Source organism: Saccopteryx bilineata, chromosome 5 (assembly GCF_036850765.1).
Source record: "Saccopteryx bilineata isolate mSacBil1 chromosome 5, mSacBil1_pri_phased_curated, whole genome shotgun sequence".
In the NCBI taxonomy this organism is placed as follows: domain Eukaryota; kingdom Metazoa; phylum Chordata; class Mammalia; order Chiroptera; family Emballonuridae; genus Saccopteryx; species Saccopteryx bilineata.
Genome location: NC_089494.1, coordinates 76995915 through 77017005, shown reverse-complemented (window position 1 = coordinate 77017005; position 21091 = coordinate 76995915). Strand labels below are relative to the sequence as shown.

Below are 21091 nucleotides of genomic sequence, written 5' to 3'. Positions count from 1 at the left end.
GGGCAGAGTTTACATTCACTCATGAAAAGTAAAGAAGGAAATCAAGATAGGTGGGTGTTTCAGGAAACAATGGGATCTAGACCCAGGCATGTCACCTCCTGATTTTGGCTCCAAGAAGCTCCTTTAACCTTCTCTGAGCTTCGGCTTTCTCAATTACAACACGAAGGGACCAACTCAGAAGCTTTTAACTGGGACTGAACGTCAGAACACCCTGGAAGCTCTAGAAACTACATAACAATACCAGTACATTAATCTGTGCCAGGAAATGTTCTGAGCACTCTGTGTGCACCAACCCATTCGGCCTCCACAAGAACTTGGTGCTGTCGGTACTGATGTTACCCTGATTTCACAGGGGAAAACACTGGGGAACAGAGAGGATGAGACCTTTGCCCCAGCAAGTGGCAGAGCGAGGTGGAAGGCTCAGGGCCTGGGTGCTCCTAGCACAGCTGCACGGAACTGTGCCTCTCTCCGTATGCAGCTCTCTGAATCCTCGACTCGGATCCACTGAAGGGTCCGGGCATGCAAATCTTAATTCTGGTGAGCGTGCCCCGCTAACAGCCACCTGACTAGAGATGTTAAGTTCTGTGATTCAGACTGAAGAAGGAAAAACGTGCAATAAACATTTTAATTAAATAAATGCTCAAATTCTTTTGCCTCAAAAATCAGTCAAAATTAAGGGAGTTTGGCTTTTAACAGCTAACTGCATGGTATCAACCAAAGAAAGATAATGAACAAAGACATAGTAGGAAAAACTTAAGAAACAAAATGTTATCTAGCCAGCTAAGTAAAAGGACTATACAAGGCCATTTAAACAGATCAAGTATTGGAGAAAAAGCCATGCCTATAAAGGGGAAAGACTATTTTCCTAACTTATGGCTTAGATCTGTGGGTGTAGATGGAGCATTTTGGAAAAACCCTTGGAAAGAATCCATGCTCCTATCCAAATGGGCGAGCAGCCGACTTTGTTTCTAGGATCACAAATAACTGCCTCTTTGTTTCATCTTTAAAGGAACCATCACTTCTGCCGTCAGAAAGTGGCCTTTTTAAAGCTGGAAATCTAAAACTATGCACCCAAAATGCTGACGCTCCAAAAAACGTCTGTTTTCATATAGGCTCTTCCACTGACATTTGACAGTTAATAGAGACAGAAAAAGTCTATGGCATAAAGGAAAAACGAGGAAGACAAGCAATCCTGATCTTGTAGGAAATTTAGGTAAGTTTAAACCTAGTATGGCTATAGGTCAGTGAGTGCACAGACAGCCAGGAGGAGAACGAGTCCATGTCCCCTGGTAGAGCCATGAACTTGGTTGGGTTTGTTGGTTATGAGTGCACTTCCTCACTAATTCTAGACACCCCATTTAGGGAAACCCACCGTCCTTTCCTCCCACTCAGTCCCATGGCTCTTACAAAATCTTTTCTCAAAAGTCTCCTGTTTGAAGTCAAATCACTCTACTCACGGAGTTGGCAAAGCAATTTATTAAACAAAACACAACTTTAAAAAATGCCTCTAAAACTGAACTATAAAAATTTTTAAAAATAATTACATGTTGGAGGAATATACAGATCTTATCATCTGCTGACCATGAGGGCTATATCACCTCAAAGTCTCTAATACACAGTATTTCAAGTGACAAACACGTTTAATTCTAGTCTTTCTTTGGCGCTAAAGGTTCACCAGTCTGGAATTGATGCCCTTTTTTCTGCTTAATAACCACACCAAATGCACACAAACTCATAAGGCAAACAAGCACTAATCTGAAAAGTTTCCTGAGAGTGGGCCAGAATTTTCAGGCAAGAATAAAAATAAGCTCTTCCTCCTAATTCCCGTATCTGTTAATGGTACCAAACTGCCAGTTTCCTAGACTCAAAATCTTACACTCATCTCACTTTTGAAACTCCTTCTACCTTGGACCCACCCTCTTCTTCACACTCAATCATCAAGAGCAAATTCTGAGGCATTCTGTACCACCTCCTTTCCCAGTGAAGTACCAGCCTTTCTCTGGTGTTCACATCCTCCATGATACAGTCTTAGTGAGGACAAGCCCGGTAGGCAGCCAGGCTTGTCCCTGTCACGGTTGTAAACCTGAGCCTGAGCTATTCACCTGCCTGAAGACTCACGCAAAGGCCAAGCTTTTCCTGATGTCCCCAATCACATGCAGTCACTCGCTATTTTGTAATCTCTGCAGAACGTTCCATCTCTCACATGACACATCACGTTCTGGTGTACATGACATATAAAGTGGATTTTCTATATTAAGACAAGAACTGTCCCTTGAGGTCAGGAAATGTGCCTGGTACAGTGTCTAGCAAAATCAAAGGCATGCTTAATAAATAATGGAAGTCATCACTCACTCATACTTGTTTACTTTGTCCTCAAAAGTGGTTTTAGGTTTTAACCAGATTCATACCCATAGTAAAACTGGAATGCTACACTGTGTCCATTATTCCCTAAAGCAATATTGTCTGGATTTGTTAGACAGTGATCCCTAAAAGAGTGTTTCCTTTTGTATACACACTCCTCCCCACGGGCATCAAGCAAATAAATTTCCTACCTTTCCCATGCTATGTAATCTTGGGGAGCTGCCCACTAGACAGCTAACCAGGGGCTGCATTTTGTATAACCAGCTACATTAAAAGGGATTACATTGTTATATGTCAGGAAAGACAAGTTCCTCCTCCTTTATCCTCCTGCCTTTACTTTGAGCCGTTGATTCTGTTGGCTATTCAAGAGGACTTAAGGAAAGCTGACTTTTCTGACAAAATCTTGTTCAATCTACCATGTCTGAATATCTTTTTTAGGGTCCTAGAGAAATGCATCTTTTTGTAGCTTGTGGTAAACAGAGGAGCACGGTGCTGGTGAGTGAAGGATGTGGATAATGAACCGGCATTCTGGGTACATTTGGGGAGGTAAAAAGCACAATGGTTCACAGTATGGGGTCTGGAGTCGACCGCCAAGCTCAATTCCTGGCTCTAATATTATCAGCTATATTATCCTGAGCACTAAAAACCTATCTCAACTTCATTGTTCAAACAAAGATAGGCCTGACCCGTGGTGGCGCAGTGGGATAAAGCATCGACCTGGAAGTGCTGAGGTCGCCAGTTCGAAACCCTGGGCTTGCCTGGTCAAGGCACATATGGGAGATATGGGAGTTGATGCTTCCAGCTCCTCCCCCCTTCTCTCTCTCTCTCTCTCTGTGTGTGTGTGTGTCTCTCCCTCTCCTCTCTAAAATGAATAAATAAAAAATAATAAATAAAAAAGAGAAAGTAAAAAAACAAAAAACAAAAAAAACAAAACAAAGATAGTAATGCTGCTCAAAAGTTGTTTTTAGGATTAAATAATAAAACACCTGGCACAATTACCAGACACAACAACCTGCTGACCAAAGTCAACTGCTGGCATAATTCAGGTGTTTACACACATTCTTCAGGATTTTTTTCACATATATTCACTGAGTATTCAATGAAGATGGCGAGAGATAAAGGGAGAGGTTGCAAATTGCTAGGGATTCATAGTAATCCAATAAAGAAATTCTCCATCAAATCAAGAGCAACTGCCAGATAAAAATTTTAGAGGCTTTTATCTCTGATACTATTTCCCCCTTCATATAATGGTTAAGCACCCCCAAGCTGATGCTATAGAAATCTAAGGTTCATGTAAAGAAACATGGAATAGACAGAAAATAAGTTCCACTTGCTCTCACAGAGAAGAGGATGCTGTTTAAAAAATCCTCAGAGCTGGCTTTCCAATGAACTTTTGCTAATACTAATATTAAAACTGGTCTGCCAAAGCTTGTGCGGTAGTGGGACAATACCGGGGAGGAGAGCTTGTCATCGTGCCTAGGAATAACAAGACAAAATCCTCAAGACAAAGGTCCACTGACATAGGGAGGCTGGCTAGATCTCTACATATCCATGCTTACCAGCAGATTTTACCCTGCAGGGAAAACAGAAAACAGAAGAGACTGTCTGCCGAAATACCAAGTGCCTGCATGCACTAAGTGCTTCGCAGTAACTGTTCCTATTTGAGATTTCAACTACTCATGATAACACAGAGTCTCTGACCTATAGTTATTTTACATTTTGCTGCAGCATGTATTTGAATTGTGGGCACTCTTAGGCAGAAGGAAGTGAGTGAGAAAGCCAGAAAAGAAGCACAGCCCATCATCAAGGGTCCATATTTCAAAAAAGGTTTGCTCTAATTGTGTTTCAGTAACTCTCAAGAAGGGATTAAATTACTGCGATAGTTTTTGATAAATGCCCTCCCCTTCAAAAAAGTCAAATGATAGCTCTAATGATAAAAGTGAAGAAAGAGTAAAGAGAGGTCTAAGAAAGACATGGTTCTCTATAGGAAAGTAGGTGTTTGTGGGAATTTTTTTTATGCTAAAATTATTTTTGTAAAATTCTGGGATTTCCAGGTCCTTAGACTGTATCTTGATATGTCAAAGATCTACTGTACATGAGATTTCTAATGTGCCAGAATTCTTTCATACCAAGAAGGGAAATAAAGCAATTAACATGAATAAGAAAATGATTCTATAATGGCTTATCCAAAAGATGAATAGAAAGATTTAGTTTAATATGCCATTCCTCTTAAACCCCTAAATCTACTTTGACTTCCATTTAAATAATAAAGATCACAAAACTGATGTATTTTGCTTAGTCTCCAATGCACGGTGCTTTCCTCTTTGACTGTATGGAATCTTACTGGAATACTGTACACAAAGACAGAGTTAAATTACAATTAGTGACTCAACATTTTGACTCAGAAGATTGGCATGCCTTTTTAAAAGTCTAAAATTTTCACAACTTAGATCATACTTTTCAGCAAAATGCCAAGATACTTTGTCTAAGCTCTCACTGAGTTATTTATTATGTGTCATTTTACTATGCTAGCAATATTAAGAAGAGCCAAGTCCCAGAAACTATTGCTATTAATATTTTGTGTGTTGAGAACCTTCTAGATCAATGAAGAAAGAACTCCGGAAGGATAAAAATTAGCTGCTTTAGAGAAGAAAAACATTTGGAACTTGAAAGAAATCCTAGTATTTATGATATAAATAAAATCTCTTTCAAGGCAAGAAGCTATTTCATTTTTTGAGAGGATTAAAAAAAGTATTTCCCCTGGCCGGTTGGCTCAGTGGTAGAGCGTCAGCCTGATGTGCAGAAGTCCTGGGCTCGATTCCCGGCCAGGGCACACAGGAGAGGCGTCCATCTGCTTCTCCACCCCTCCCCCTCTCCTTCCTCTCTGTCTCTCTCTTCCCCTCCCGCAGCCGAGGCTCCATTGGAGCAAAAGATGGCCTAGGTGCTGGGAATGGCTCCTTGGCCTCTGCTCCAGGCGCTAGAGTGGCTCTGGATGCGACAGAGCAATGCCCCAGATGGGCAGAGCATCGCCCCCTGGTGAGCGTGCCGGGTGGATCCCGGTCGGGCACATGCGGGAGTCTGTCTGACTGGCTCCCCGTTTCCAGCTTCAGAAAAATACCAAAAAAAAAAAGTATTTCAGTTAATAAAGAACATTATTTTTTTTTAAATAAGAACTATTTTCCACTACCCTGTATTTCTTCTAACTTTTTTTTTCTTTACCCGTCTTTCAAACATATCTAACAAAGATTCACCAAATAGTTTTTTGGTACTCTTATAGAAGGTAATTTAAAAATACCTAAAATTTCATACGGCATTGGAATATAATACAGCTCAATACATCCCGATCGCAATGATTTGAGATGGAGTCAATACCAAAGAAAACATGTTCTATCATTCATTGTTGAGTTACCACCATCTGAGGTAAATACACCACTATCACCATCATCACACTAAGACAGTACTTCAATTTGCCTGGAAGACTGTACTTGAAGGGTTAAATTATACCTTTATGAGAGATTATCTCTTTTTATCATCTTCTAATTCAACCTACATCAAGAGCACCGGGTTTGAAAACTCACAGCCTGACTTTAGAATGATGATGAGTACAGGCAATAAAATCTTTGGTACGTGTCTTTCATGTCTGTACAGCTACCTGAATACTCCAGAGTAGAATCCAGGGGGCCTAAGTGTATGTGTGTGTCTCTTCTCTATAATAAAAGTAATAATTCTGGGTACATTCAGGCTTCTTGGACTTAAGTCACCACGCTCTAACATTCTTTGCTCAATTGGAAAGTGAGAACCAGATCTCTTTTGGATAGAATGATTTTTCCTATATCATCACAGGATCATTGTTTTGTTTTGAATGTAATGTCCTCTCATGTCATGTAGTTTCTATAAATCCCAAAGGATTTCATATTTATTTAGCTGAAATTTCAGGATACTGGGTCTGGGTCATCGTTATTTTCATAATAAACACTCAAGTTAACTTCTTACTTGGGTAAAAGTTGACTAATATTCTCCTTACCAGAATGCCTTCACTTTCAAATTTTACACTAAAAGTAGTCTAATCATTCGGGAATAGGAGGAATGATCATTTTATTCCAGGGTAGAGAAAAACAATTTTCAAAACAGACTGCTTAACAAATTTTAAAGTTATAGAGATAAATGGAGATGTATAGAGAAAGAATATGATCATTTCAAGTTTTCCATTTTCCTGATAGCTGCCCTAATTTTTTTTTCCTGTACTGTCTTTCTCAGTTAACACAAGTCAAGTTTTCCCTTTATCCAGAGCTAAAACCTTACAGTCATTTCTAATCATGCTCAAGTCTGGGCATTCCTATCTCCATGACACCCCCTGTTTTTCTCAGCGCCCTCTCCCTTTCTCATTTTCTATCAGTGCCACATCATCTCTTGTCTACAAGTCTCTTCTTCCAATCCAATCTTCCTAGTTTTGTCAGAATTATCATTCTAAAAGAGAAAGAAAGGAAAAAAAACAAAACACATTGAATTATGCTTCTCTTCCACTCCAAGGACTAACTCTTCTGTAACTGAAGGAAAAACTCCAAAATTTTTATCTTGTTATTCAAGGTGCTTACATTATGGCCCTAACCTATACCCCAACCTCCAGTCACATTTTCCTCTATACCCACATTCTCCACTCTGGTTACCAGGAGCCCTGGCTAACTTACAATCGCTGAGCGACAACTGCTATAGCAAGCAGTATTCTTTGTGCTTTGCAGACACCCAAACACTCTCACATCTCTTGGGCTCTTTCTGAGGCCTGGAGTGTACAATGATCCCCCCCACCCCACCCCGTGAAATTTTCTTTCTCCTTTAAGGTCAAAATGTCATCTCCTCACTGAAAGTCACCCCGACACCCTGGCATCAAGGTTAACAAAGCCTTCCTCTGACTTCTCAAGGATTATGATACTTAGTTTTTTCTGTCCTAAACTATGGTTGGTTTCTTATGTCTACCTCTGTTGACCTGTCTTGCTTTTCTGCTTGGTCTTTTTAAGGGTTGTATTGTATTCAGAAGAATAAGGAAACTTGCAGAGAACAGAAAACAAAGGAATAGAAAATGAAAACATATTCAATATTACAACCAGAGAAACAGATTATATGTCAAGAATATTTCCTTTTAATTAATAAGACATAATATTGTAAGCTAGACTATATTTGCATTTGTATTAAAAACATGTTTTAGTAACCCCCCCAAATGAGATTCCTATTGAATGAAAGGGAAAGAAATGGTTGACCAACGTTGGTGGGGGAATGTGAGAAAAGCTATATAAGCTGGTAGGGGTGAAAACCCCTCATTTTGTTTTAATATTGAAAGACTGTTTTTCTTTTAAAATAAGTTGTTGATACACTGAGTTATCTTGATCTTTCATATGATGTCAACAGTAACCGCTAAGCTTCCTAGCCATGGACTACAGAGACTCACACATCTGCTCCCGCTGCAAACCAGGAAGAACACTGAATTGTTCTTAAATCTTCAGAAAAGATAGTGTGAATACCATGAAGGAATTTCCATGCAACAGTCATTGTTATGGCAAGAAATAGTCAGGGATGGGGCTCAGGAGGCTTAAACTCAAGAGCAGGGGCGGGGAGCCCTAAAAGAGGAAGAGACTGGTGATTGTATTGATTGTATTAACATAATCTACCCAGTTTTCCTGGCTTTCAAGGTCAAAATGTGCTTTTTTTCTTCCTTAGTTTTACATGCAGGATTCCATACAATTTAAGTTTATTCCTGTAGTTAAATTAAGATTTTGAGGAGCAAAGGCACAGGCACAGGGGAGACTAACATTTGTTCAGTGATGACTGTGTTTTAGGCAGCACACTAGTTCCTTTCCTTATATAACTGGATATCATCCTAATCACAACCTCATGATATAAGCATTATTTCACCCACTTTATAGGTTCTTGCCTGGGAATTAGGCACATGCCTGGCACTATGGTAGGTGACTCTGGGGTACCAGAAACTTGCCATGCTGACCACCAAGATTCATAATGCAGGGTGACAAATCTGTGAGGATGACATAATATCAGAATTCCATACTGTCACAGACAAGCTGTAAACAATGGACAGGCACCTGGAGAACAGAACTATATGAACATAAGATGCTGATTGTGACACATTAAAAGAAATAAGCAGAGTTTAGTGTGGTCCAGGCATGAAGGGGGCCAGGTGAGCTTGAACTTGACCTTGAAGAATTAAGAAAGGGACGTGGAGAGGCACTTGAGCTGAGCCAACTGCAGGAGTAAATGGTGCCCACCTGTCATGCTGTAGGAAGGGAGAGAGGAACCACCCAATTCCTCTGACAGTGAGAAGAAAGAAGAAAGGCCAGCGAGGAAGCTACAGAACATGATGACTAAGAGGACAACTAGAAATGGTCGACGACTGCTCCAAAATTTCAAGCTGAGGAGAGTGAATCTGAAAAATGGCAGTTTAGAGAGGAAGGAGGTATGGTGGATCTGAGGTGCTGACAGTAGAGAATAACCCTGTAGGAGAACAAAAACTGCTCTCAAAAGAGCCTAGAGCTGAGGAGGAAAAGTGGACGAGAGGGAAAAGCGAGAGCAAATAAACGAGATGGGAGATGCCCGCAGTTTCAGCTGAGAACTGGAAGGCACAATGCAAAGGGTGAAAGTGGCGTTAAAATGGAAGCAGGAAGAGCCCTCAACTCATTTTTCAAGAAAATTTACCTGAGAGAAATAAAATAGGAACAGACCAAGTGAACTGTTTGATTTTACAAAGGGAGAGAGTAAAGAATATCTAAGATCAAGGGGCAGCAGATTCGGCCTTTCTGCTCCCCCGACTCCTGCACTTACTTCCTCAGCTGCTGAGCAACTGCACGGCTACTCCTTCCGAGGAGACAGCTTTTCAGAAACAGGAAGTTACAGCAGCTGGGAGCAGTCATGAACTCCCAACAAGATTTCTCATATACATTTCACAATTTAGAAGTTAACTAGAGCTGGTCAGCTTCTTTCATTAAATGCTCCCAGAAAATGTATCTCCTTTCAGTCCGTATCGCCTTACCCCCGTAAGTAACGTCGCGTCCCTGTCTGGTCCATGATGCTACCTCCTCTCATAATCTAAAACTGGAGGCCCGTCCGTCCTCGTCCTTTCCTCTTACCTTAACCATGCTGATCTACACTTCCCAGGGTCTTGAATCTGTCTCTGACCCGGAGTAAGGCTGCTTTTCCACTGTCATCTCGCTCTAACTTTTTAAACTTTTTTTAAAAATTTATTTGAGAGACAGAGGAAGGGGAAAGAGGGGAAGAGGGAGAGAGAGACACGCTTATTTATGCATTCATTGGTTGACTCATGTATATGCCCTGACCAGTTATCGAACCCACAACCTTAAGTGTATGGGGAAGACGCTTTAACCAAATGAACAACCCAGCCAGGGCTCCATGGTCATCTCTTTATTACAACATCAGTTTTTTCACTGCCATTTCTTCTAACAAGGTAATGTCTGTATATTCTACTCTCAACACAGCTTTTTAAAACTGTTTACTGTTTTCCTCTCCAGTTTTCACAATCTTCGTGTCATGCTTGCCATTCGACTTCATGCACTATTAGTATGGAACTGAGTCACTACTATACACATTCTTAGGTATCTAGTCCCATCTTTCTAGGGAGCCAAATTACCTATTTCAATTGTTGTCTTCCAATCCAGCCCCATTCAAGCTAATTTGTAATTACTAATTTTTTATTTCTAATTGTTTTTTAGAGCTATGAATTTACACCTATCTTTTCTGAGAAGTTTTTGATACTTACTTTTCTAAAATCTCTAATTATGCCCACTGGGTGTTTGAAGCTCTAGAATGAGTCACTTTCCCATAAGGTTCTTGTCATTTCCATGTCACCAACTAGCTATTCTTTACTGGAAACAATTAAGTCCAAGACAGGAACCCCATTTTTTGTGCCTCTCTTTCTCCCCATTCTAAGATGCAAAATTATCAGCAAGTCCCATCTGGTATTTATGAGATGCTGTGTTAAATGGAATGAAGCTTTCAGCAGAGATGGACACAGAGCCCTCACTTACTGTGTGTCTTGACTCTGTATAATACGTATCAGGAAAACTATCACTGGAGTTAAACATCAAACCTAGGGTTTTGCAAGTGACAGGAGACAGTGAGAATGCTGTTGATAACAGCAAAGAATGCAATGCTTATACACATGAGGAAAATTCACATATATCAAAGAGACCAACAACAAAAAAAAGAATGAATTTTCTAGGAAAAATAATAAAATGTTCTTCTATTTGAAATGTGATTTTATTCGATAAAAAATGCATTAATTTTTCAAATACATATTTAATATATATAAAACATGACATTAATATAATTTTATGGCTCTTTAACTCTATTTCCTTGATGTTAAAAGTCAATTTACATGATTCAAAACTAGGTGAGGAACAATTTATCATCTGAAATTCTTTTCCGTTTTCTTATACCTCAAGAATTTGAGGGTTAGCGTCATTCTTCTGTTTCCTACAAAGTTACATTTTTAGCTCTTTAGACTTCATGGCACTCTATCTACCTGTAATTATGCTGCAAAAGCAGAAGAAGCTGCCAGTAAAGGCCAGCAGCAGACAAGATAGCAAAAGGCCTATTTGTGGTTTTGAACAGCTGCAGTAGGGCAGGGCGTGCCTGGCAAAGTTCCCTCTGACTGTGGGCCCAGGCCTGACAAACCTTATGAGCCAGACTTGCTTTCAGAATAAACCCTTGCACAGGACATTATTTCACTGTCCTGGAAGCAAAGGGCAGCAGTCAGAGTCCAAAAGGGATGATCAAAAGAGTAACACAAGCAAAGCACAGGAAGGGAGCTAAGGGTGATGTTTGCAAAGCTCTTCAGATCCTAAAGATCCACCCACTGTCCCACACTAAATTTTTATTTCTCTCTAAGAAACAAAACAAAGCAAAACCACTACCACCTCCTTATGGAAAGCCAGGAGTTCCTTTTCATTCTAGCTTGGAAATACTACCCAAGTAAGTTTAGTTTTAAATTATTTTTAAATTTTTATTTATTGATTTTTTTTTTTTTTTTTTATTAATTTTTAGAGAGAGAGGAGAGAGAGAGAGAGAAGGGGAGGGAGGAGCAGGAAGCATCAACTCCCATATGTGCCTTGACCGGGCAAGCCCAAGGTTTCGAACCGGCAACCTCAGTGTTCCAGGTCGACGCTTTATCCCACTGCGCCACCACAGGTCAGGCTATTTATTGATTTTGATAGAAAGAAAAAGAGAAAGAAACACTGGTTGGTTGTTCCATCTATTTATGTATTCACTGGTTGAGTCTTATATGTGCCCTGACTGGGGACCGAACCTGCAACCTTGCCATGTCAGGATGACACTCTAACCAATGAAGCTATTTGGCCAGGGCCCAAGTAATTTGTGAAAAAAAATTCTACCTAAATTAAGTAATAAATCTAATTATTTTACCCAGGACAATAGAAATGAGATGCTATTAATTAGATGTTTAAAACTGGGAATATTTTTTCAGGGAACAAGAAACATTCACTAGTAGATGTCTTCTTCTTCAGTTATGTAAAATTCCTTTTGTAAGGGACCATTATTGTCTTTGGATAAATAAAAGATGCTGTTATATGTGTAAGCTTTTATAGCTCAAAGTAATTAGAGGCTTTTAAGTCTTTATACAATAATCCTTGCACTGTATAGTGCTTCTGGCTCCTTTGCTTAAATTAGTGCTTTCTTACTTAGTGAGTTAATGTAATTGCAGCAAAGTAGCATATTTATATTCCATTTATTAACAACACTAGCACAGAATGCAAATTTACTTTAGAACTTTAAACATACGTGCCTATTTCTTCACGAAACCCAGAAAGGTTGGCAGTGAGAACAGAAATAAGAATGTGGAGGCCAGGAATTCCCAGGGATGAGGGTGAACAATCCCAACCACCAGAGTGCAGGCGGCTAATGAAGGCAGACTACCATTCCCTGGCTAGCACGAAGAGTTTAACATGCATTCAGGATAAGGGTTGATGGTAACTACCTTTCTGACAAACAATGACACTGAAAGTTTCTATTACTTTTTTATATTAATTTTTAATTTTTTTTTTACTTAGAAATAAAATTTAATGGGGTGACACTGATCAATAGGAGTACACAGGTTTCAGGTAAGCATCTCTACAGCGTTTGAACTGTTAACTGTGTTGTGTGCCCATCACCCAAAGTCAAATCATTTTCTATTATTTGATCAAAGTCAAATAAAGTTTCTATTTATGAGAATAGACTGGCCTCCTTAAAGTGCTTCCACCAAAAAAAAAAAAAAAAAAGAGCACTCCTCAAAAGGACCTAGACATAGTTTTGGGGATTTTTTGGGGCAGTGACAGAGAGAGACAGAGAAAGGGACAGACAGGAAGGGAGAGAGATGAGAATCCTTCGTTGCAGCTCCTTAGTTGTTCACTGATTACTTTCTCATGTGCTTTGTTGGGGGGGGGGGGTGCTACAGCAGAGTGACCCCTTGCTCAAACCAGTGATCTTTGGGCTCAAGTAAGTGACCTCTGGACTCAAGCCAGAGACCATGGGGTCATGTCTATGATCCTACCCTCAAGCCAGTGACCCTGCGTTCAAGCCGGCAACCTTGGGGTTTTGAACCTGGGTCCTCTGCATCCCAGGTCCACACTCTATCCACCATGCCACAGCCTGGTCAGGCTAGATATAGTTTTAAAATAATTCACATTATAGTTCTCATATGCCAAAAAGGTCAAATTCTACTGGTAAAACGCTCCAATTTTATTTTGTTACACAGACATTCTGTTGATGTTAATGTTGACTAAGTATCCAAGGACTTAAAACTTGGAAACTGCCAGTGCGTTAATAATAATTCATATATTTGTCTTGTACTGAACCTCTCTTATAGCACAAGTTATATTATTCTAACAGGTGTCCCCAAACTACGGCCCACGGGCCACATGTGGCCCCCTAAGGCCATTTATCCAGCCCTCCACTGCAATTCCAGAAGGGGCACCTCTCTCATTGGTGGTCAGTGAGAGGAGCACTGTATGTGGCAGCCCTCCAGTGGTCTGAGGGACAATGAACTGGCCCCTTGTGTAAAAAGTTTGGGGACCCCTGCATATGACCAAGAAAAATATTTATCAGCTAAAAACATAAGCACCACTGCTACTCACGGCTGACACAGCTTCACCAGGTCCTGGTCTGTGGTGTTGGGAGGCAGTCCTCGGATATAGAGATTCGTTTTGCTTAGCTGATCCCATCCTGAGTTGCTGCTGCTGCTACTGTTGTTATTACTGCTGGTGGTGCTGGGGCTGGGAGGGGCCATGGGGTGGGCTGGGACCAGAGACTGCTGGAAAACAGAGAGGAGCATTAGGAAGAACTCCAAACCGAAGGTATTTAGTTGTCTGATTCCCCAAATAAAATGAAGTGCCAAGATCATATACATTAACTTAAGCTACTTTAACATATAACTTTTAATTTACACCTTAAAAAAGATCTGTTCATTCTACAAAACAAAATGCCCTTTCTCCTTCAACATTAAATTAAAATAAATAGGATTTTACTCAGTACAATATTCCCTATGTGCACCTAAGGATGACTAAATTTATGAGATTAATTTATTCATACATTTTAAAGAACGTATCTACTGAGACTCAAAATTAACTTGGATGAAGTTATATGGTAATATTATTTTAATATATAGTAATTTAGAAGTCACTAGACCTTTGAAAAAGTTTTCAAATTCTGAAGATTTGATGGAATGTTGCTGATAATTTTATTAATATAAACATTTGGAAAAAAACCCCACAAACTCTTCAAGTGTAAGAAAGAGTTCAATCAAGGTGCTCAAATAAGGAAAACTTCACCTACTTCTTGAACAGGCCCCCAGCCTCACTGAGAGGAGTGGATAAGATTTACGGGCACGCAGCCTTTCACTGTGGCTAGCCTTGTGAAACGCAACCCCTTGAGAATGGTGAAGCGTATTTGGAAACCTTCTCAGGCCTCACAGCAACCAACGCCTTTTGTAAAGCTTGCAACTGAGGTCTCAGTCTGGTTTCAGAGTCAGCAGCCACCTAGGAAGAATGTCTGAAATGGTCCTCACATCAGATAATTCTGTTAACCAATCGAAAGCAAGCAACCTCTGTCCCTAGGCCACATGACCTTTGAGGAAGTTAAATGGTTCAGTCTGAGATGGAAGAGAGCACAGCCCAAAATGTCCTCATGGCAAATACTCAGCAGTTTCACACCAGGACAGAAATTTTTTCACCTCACATCTTCTAAATAATAACTAGACTATTACAAGGGCATCACTTAGATTAAGTAACAGTTTGAAAATATACAAAAAGCCGATCCCTTGCAACAAATGTAACCTTGTGCGCCTCATCAGTAATCTCAAATATGTGTGGCAGATAATATCTGGCTCTGCACCCAGTTTCTTCCATGACCATCCTAGGTCCCCAGCACCCCAATGCACTGGGACCCTCGTTAGTCGTGATATGTAACCGTTTCTTTATGTCCTATACAATGCAGAATCCACTTCTCACTGCCCAGGGGCCTTGAGTCCAAACACCACTTTACCTCCAAATATTCTCTTTTAGAAGGAAAGTAGCAAGAAGGGTTAACAACAGTCAATGTAGAAATGAAGGCTGAACTTGAACTGGGAACATCAGTATTGCTTAATCAAGATAAAACCTGCTTGAGATCATATCCTATCAAATGTCTTTGATTTATGCCCTTAATAAGCAGTGGAACTCATATCCTTTCCTCTCATCCCTGGTTTTTCTCTAGGAATAATGGATCTGATTTTCTAGATAAAAAACTAAGAATGAGTCCTATCCGTTGCTCTGACACAAGTGGCACCTCAGACCCCTGAGCCAGGCCACACAGAACCCTGTATTTCTTCTCCACAGTCACTCAATACATCTGTTAGTTGCAACCTGAAATTAGCCAGGCATGCCCGATTTCTCATTTTAGTTAATAGAGGTGCTGGGAAGTAACACAGAGTGGCCTCCCTGTCCCAAGGCTTTGATTTATACAAGAACTTGTCGCTGAAGACAAAGCTGGGCAAGACTGAATCTTGCCTTAAATCACCTTTGATCAATGTACGAGAACCTGTCCTTGACACAAACCACACTGGGCTTCACGGCAGGATCCGGTATGTTTAGTGCAGTTCACAGAGGATGAAATGTGGGCACCTGAGCTAAGACTCAGATGAGTCTGAAAGAAGCTGTGGGCCAGATCCACCCCCACCTCTCGGTGGGATTATACCAACACAAGGCCAATTAACCATCACAAATTTTCAAGACAGCATTCCTAGTCGACATCAGTTCCAACCTCTGCACTGCTCTGCTCTGCTCTGGGATGGAAAGTGGAGCGCCGGGTGTGGCCTTTGTATGATTAAAAGAAACATTTTGGGGGGATGATTTATTTGAAGATTATTTGGACATGAAGGTAGTAGGTTTTAATTTATGTATTTATTTTTGGCAAAAGTAGAAGCATGATTTACATCTCAGAATTTACACAGCTGATTTACTATCTCTTTGACAGGCCCCCATATTTATTACAGCAATATTTTCCTTTGGAAAGTAGGCAGGCAGCATATAGAGCTGGTACTCCCTGCTTTCCCTCTGCTCTGCCCTAAGGGGAAAGAAATCTCCCAGTGCTCTGATCCCAGGTGGGAGACAGGGGTTCCTCAATGTACTCTAAGGAGGATGGCTGGCCTCAAGTGAATGCTACAGGGAACAAGTTCAAATTCAAATGTTATCCTAATATCAACTATTTCTCAGAACTAGCCGAAAACACAGAAAAATATCTGAGAGAGAAAAGCATTGAATTATTCTAGGTTGTCAATTTTTTATTTCCTGGTGCAGAAAACTTTTCATCAAAGATTACGTATTTAAAACTCGTTAAATTAAAAATGTAAGTCCTGATAAAGCCTGGACATATATTCAAAGAAGAAAATTCAAACATAATAAAGTTGATTCCTTCTAAACATTCAGGATGGGTTAAGGATAATTTCTAAAGTATAGTAAAAGCAATAATTACTGTCAAGTATCGCATGTTTAACGTGCCATCCACTGTGCCAACTGCTTTATGAGCATTACTCTACTTAATACAGTGAGGCAGATACATTATTGCTCTCCCGTTTTGCAGGCTAGCAACTGAGTCTCAAGAGGGCTTAAGTTGTGTGCCAACATCACACATTTAGTAGGTGGCAGGGCCAGAATTTGAACCCAGGTCTGCTAGACAACAAAGCTAGAACCCTGAAACAATACTCTAAATGGTACCCCAAAACACTGCCTACTATATCCTCAATGCCTTTTCGTAGTCTTTTATTTTACTGTGTCCATCCTTCCTGTGATCTAGTTACTAAATACAAGTTTCTCCAACATGTGACAATACCATCGGTGGCTATGTTTTCCTAAGAGTCAAAGGCGCCTTTAATGAGCAGTCAGCGTGTGTGTGTGTGTGTGTGTGTGCGTGTGTGTTTATAACAAAGTTAGCTTTAAAAAGGCTGGTTTTTACATTTTACCTTACTATCCTTTCCTTAAAAAAATTCTGGAAACAACTTTTCAAAGCTACAGCATATTAAGGCTGAACAAAGTCAATATTTTAGTAAAGATCAACCACCACTGAAGAATTAAACCCTCGTTCCCAGCATGAAATGCACTGACAATTTTTAACTACAGCTTGTAATTATGCCTCAACAGCACAAACATTAAACATTAGATAAAAACCTTAGAACAGGTCAACTTTTTACCAAACTCTACTTTTATCACTGGTCCTCCTTTTACCATTTTGCCTCTCAAAGCCCTTGGTGACCCTGGAATTTGAAAACACACCCTTCTCTTCCCCTGCCCTTGGATGAGGTTTGTAACTAATTTACATAAAGTTAGCCTAACTTAAGACACCGGGTGGTTGGAATACCCTAGCTCAGCCCTGAGCTGTCCCAGTACCAGCAGGCTATCTCAGGGCAGAGTAGTCTATCTCAGCCTTCTGGGGCCTGATTTCACTGCTTCAGGTCATGTAAACAAGCTACCTATCAAAGCTGCCTGTCCAAAGGCAGGGAAAACAAGCTAATTCAGTTTTCAGGATAACATTTATCTGGTCTTAATTTGCACGCCAAAGTTGATAGAAAAACAAAGGCAGTGGTAAATAAATGGGGTGGCTCCATCAGCAGGCCCTCTGTCCTCCAAGTGGGTGTGGGCTCCAGCAGGAAGAGTGCTTGTCAGCAATCTGGGAGGACTTCCTCTGTGGAAAGTACTCAGGGAGGACTTCCTGTGTAGACAGCTCTGACGCCTCCATCCTGCTGTGAAGGCCCACTCGCTCCTCCACTAAAAGACAGGATGATCAACAACAGGGACATGACAGCTACATTCGCAGTAAGTTTTTCCCTCTCCACCACATCACACCCGGCCCCACCCTAGCACCGTCCTAAGTAAGCAGACCCTTCTATATAAATGCACATCTAAGTCTTTTACAAAAAAGGCAAAAAATAAACATGTGTGAACTAAAATATGTTAGTAACCATGTGCATGGTTGTAGATTTCTATTAGGCAAAGACAATAAAAAATCATGACTTCACATTATAAAGTCTATTGTCTCATTTCCTTCCTATTTCCAATAAGCTCAAGAATAGTGCTCTGACCAATCTTATAGCTGAAGCTGTCCTCTCCCCTCTCCCTCACTTAGTAGATTCCCTAAGAATTCTAATACATTTTGAAGGGACAGAAAACCTAGGATCTGCCTTTTAATTCCCCTCAAGTTTTCCTTGAGGCTATCATCCTTATAGTTTAGGAAGATTATTATCTCCCTCCTTCCATGCCATCCCCTACACATACACAGACAGAAGGAGGGAGGGAGGGAGGGAGGGAGGGAGGGAGGGAGGGAGGGAGGGAGGGAGGGAGGGAGGGAAAGAGAGAGAACCATCCCAAACAGCAGGGAGGTTCAACACATCAACTTTTTCCTTTATACAGAAGCAAAACAATCACTGCGGTTGTTCCTGAGAACAGAGGGACATTATGGAACATTATCATTTACACTAGGCTATCATACAATATCAAGTCTGGCATGAACTGAGTACTACATAATGATACTGTATATTACTAATTCCATACACTGGTCCTCTCCATAAGCTTTCAAGATGGTAAAGAAATTAAACAATTTAAGGGAATTATCAAACAGGAAGGAGAAAAAAAGCACCCAAATAGGCCGATTTCACCAGTTAGGAAATCTAAATGGCTCAAAGGCAGCTAGGAATAGTATCTGAGAAAGATCAAGTTCCCGGCACACGAAGCTGGGTAAGGACACAAAGATGAGCTATAGGAGGTGAATTAGTGAAAGACGAGAAACAGGTCAGGAAGCAGATGTTCTTCCGGGTAGGTCAAAGTGAAAGGACAGCGTCTATATTACTGAAGAACAAGAGTGCTCCTTCACAAATATGGGTTCTTCCTTTCCCATAATGTCTTGGGAGGAAGGGCAAATGAAAAAATATCATTTAATTCCATTTGATGTTAGGATATCAAAGCTTAAAATCACGCGGCCAATTAGTTCATAAAACTGGTTCGCATATCGTCACTGTCCCTTGTTTGGAGACAAACTCTGCAGCCTCTAACACTATGAAACTGAGAAACAGGCTATTCAGTATTTTTGGTTGGATTACATCTGTCAAAAGAAAGTGGTTCATATTGTTGTGTTAGCTATTCAAATAAAACCTAAAAATAAAAATTCCCAATGGATTTCACACTTCCTAGTCTCAAAAGCTGATCCTTGCTTGTAAAACTGCAATCTCTACGTGGAAATCTCTTTACCTAAGTCCATGAAGATAACATCATTTTCTTAGGCTTCAGGTAAAAAAAAAAAATAGTAAGACTTACATTAAACAGATAAATATCTGCTGGATACAACATGGCTGACTGAATGGAAACCATATTGTGGAAATGAAAATCAACTTAAACCAAAGGGAAAAGCTCTTAAAAATTAAATTGAACAAGGTCTTTGGCATGGCAGAAGGGTAAGAAGGGCAAGCAGGGGTTGAAAATTCATAGTAGAAAACATATCACAGACACAGCATGTGATTTCCAAGGTCAAATTCCAGATTCTACCAAGAAACGAGATTCCTTATCCAATATCTTTTAAAGGTCTGGGTCTGTGCTCCAGCATGCAAATCAGCTCAGCTGTTCTGTTCCCTCCAAAGCTCTTCCCGGAACCCCACTGATTCCCCCAAGCTGTCTATTAAGAACTCCGAGCCAAGGCACACACCAGGGTTCTTGTCCTATCTGTTCCTTCTAGTTTTCATAACAACATTTACAAGAGAAGAGACAGATTAAAAACCAACATGAAACCTCCATAAATGCAGGCAACTAATCTCTAACAAAAGCAGTAGAGGCGGTAAAATAAAACAAAGTCTCTTCAACAAACGGTGCTGTAACAACTGGACCTTCATATGCAAAAAATGAGTCTAAACACAGACCTGACACCCTTTACACCAAAGTAACTCAAAACTGATCATAGATGTAAATGTAAAATGCAAATCTAGGAAACTCCTAGAAGATAATACAGGAGAAAATCTAGATGACCTTGGGTATGATGATAATGACTTTTCAAATACAAAACCAAAGACACAATCCATGAAAAAAAAAAAAAACTTGACAAGATGGAGTTCATTAAAATTAAAAACTTTTGCTCTGTCACTCTGGCCAGATCAGATGGCTTTAGTTGGTTAGAGCATCGTCCTGAAGAGCAGACATTGCCAGTTTAATCCCCAGTCAGGGCACATACAAGAAGATGCCGATGTTCCTGCCCCTCTTTCTCTCCATTCCTCTCTCGCTAAAGTCAATAAATAAAAAAAACCTAAAAAATAATAATAATAAAAACGTTTGCTCTGTAAAAAACAGTATCAAGAGAATTAGAAGATAAGCCATTGAAAGAAAATATTTATAAAAGTCATCAGTACTCTTATCCAAAATATAAAAAATCTTAAAATTCAACAATAAGAAAATGAATAACCCAATTTAAAAACTGGGCAAAATTTTAACAAACACCTCACCAGAGAAGATATACAGATTTCAAATAAGCATATGAAAAAATGCTTCATATCATATGTCATCAGGAAATAAAAATTTAATAAAAATTAAAACAGCAAGATACCACTACACTAAACTATGGACTACTGTAAGGCCAGGAGCCGCCATCGTGGCCATTCACATGCAGGTTCCCATTGGATTCAGGCAGACAGTAAAGAAATGGCAGAGTCAAAGGATGGTGAGCCATTCTGTTTATTGGTGTCTCATCAAGACAGGCAAGCCACAAGAGAAGATAAGGGAAAAGCAGAAAACCTGCTTTTTCCATGAAGGGCAAGGGATCAGGGAGGCCCCTGCAATGGTGATAGCAGGAACCAAGAGAGCAAGCTCCCGGTCCGCCCCACTTTATAGTGTAGAAACCAAAATCTTTAATCCAATATACAAACAAGGAAGTCTCGGATACAAAGTCACTTATCTGAGGCATAATGGGATTCCTCATGAGAGTGCACCACCCCATATCATGCAATCAGTCAAGGGTGTGGGGAAAAGCTTAGTTTTAAAATTAAGCCTTAGGCTATAACGACCTGGCCTGCTTACAGCCTGTCCCCCACACCCAATACAAACTATAAGCAAGCAAACATATATATCATATTTACGAACCTATTTGACCAACAACTACCAACACTACCAACTGTAGAGAACACGGAACAACAGAAACTGCATTCATT

At 40.2% G+C, this 21091-nt stretch overlaps 1 protein-coding gene across 7 annotated transcripts in view; it reads right to left on the bottom strand.

The window, feature by feature from the left end:
- Positions 1-21091, bottom strand: part of RBMS1 (RNA binding motif single stranded interacting protein 1) — a 253204-nt gene that overhangs the window by 93818 nt on the left and 138295 nt on the right. For 5 of the 7 annotated variants that reach the window (XM_066279069.1, XM_066279074.1, XM_066279072.1 and 2 more), the window contains exon 2: positions 13515-13690. In XM_066279069.1, coding sequence (XP_066135166.1) covers positions 13515-13690 — 176 coding nt within the window. The remainder of the gene's footprint in view (positions 1-13514; positions 13691-21091) is intronic. The other 2 variants (XM_066279070.1, XM_066279073.1) reach the window with 1 other exon arrangement.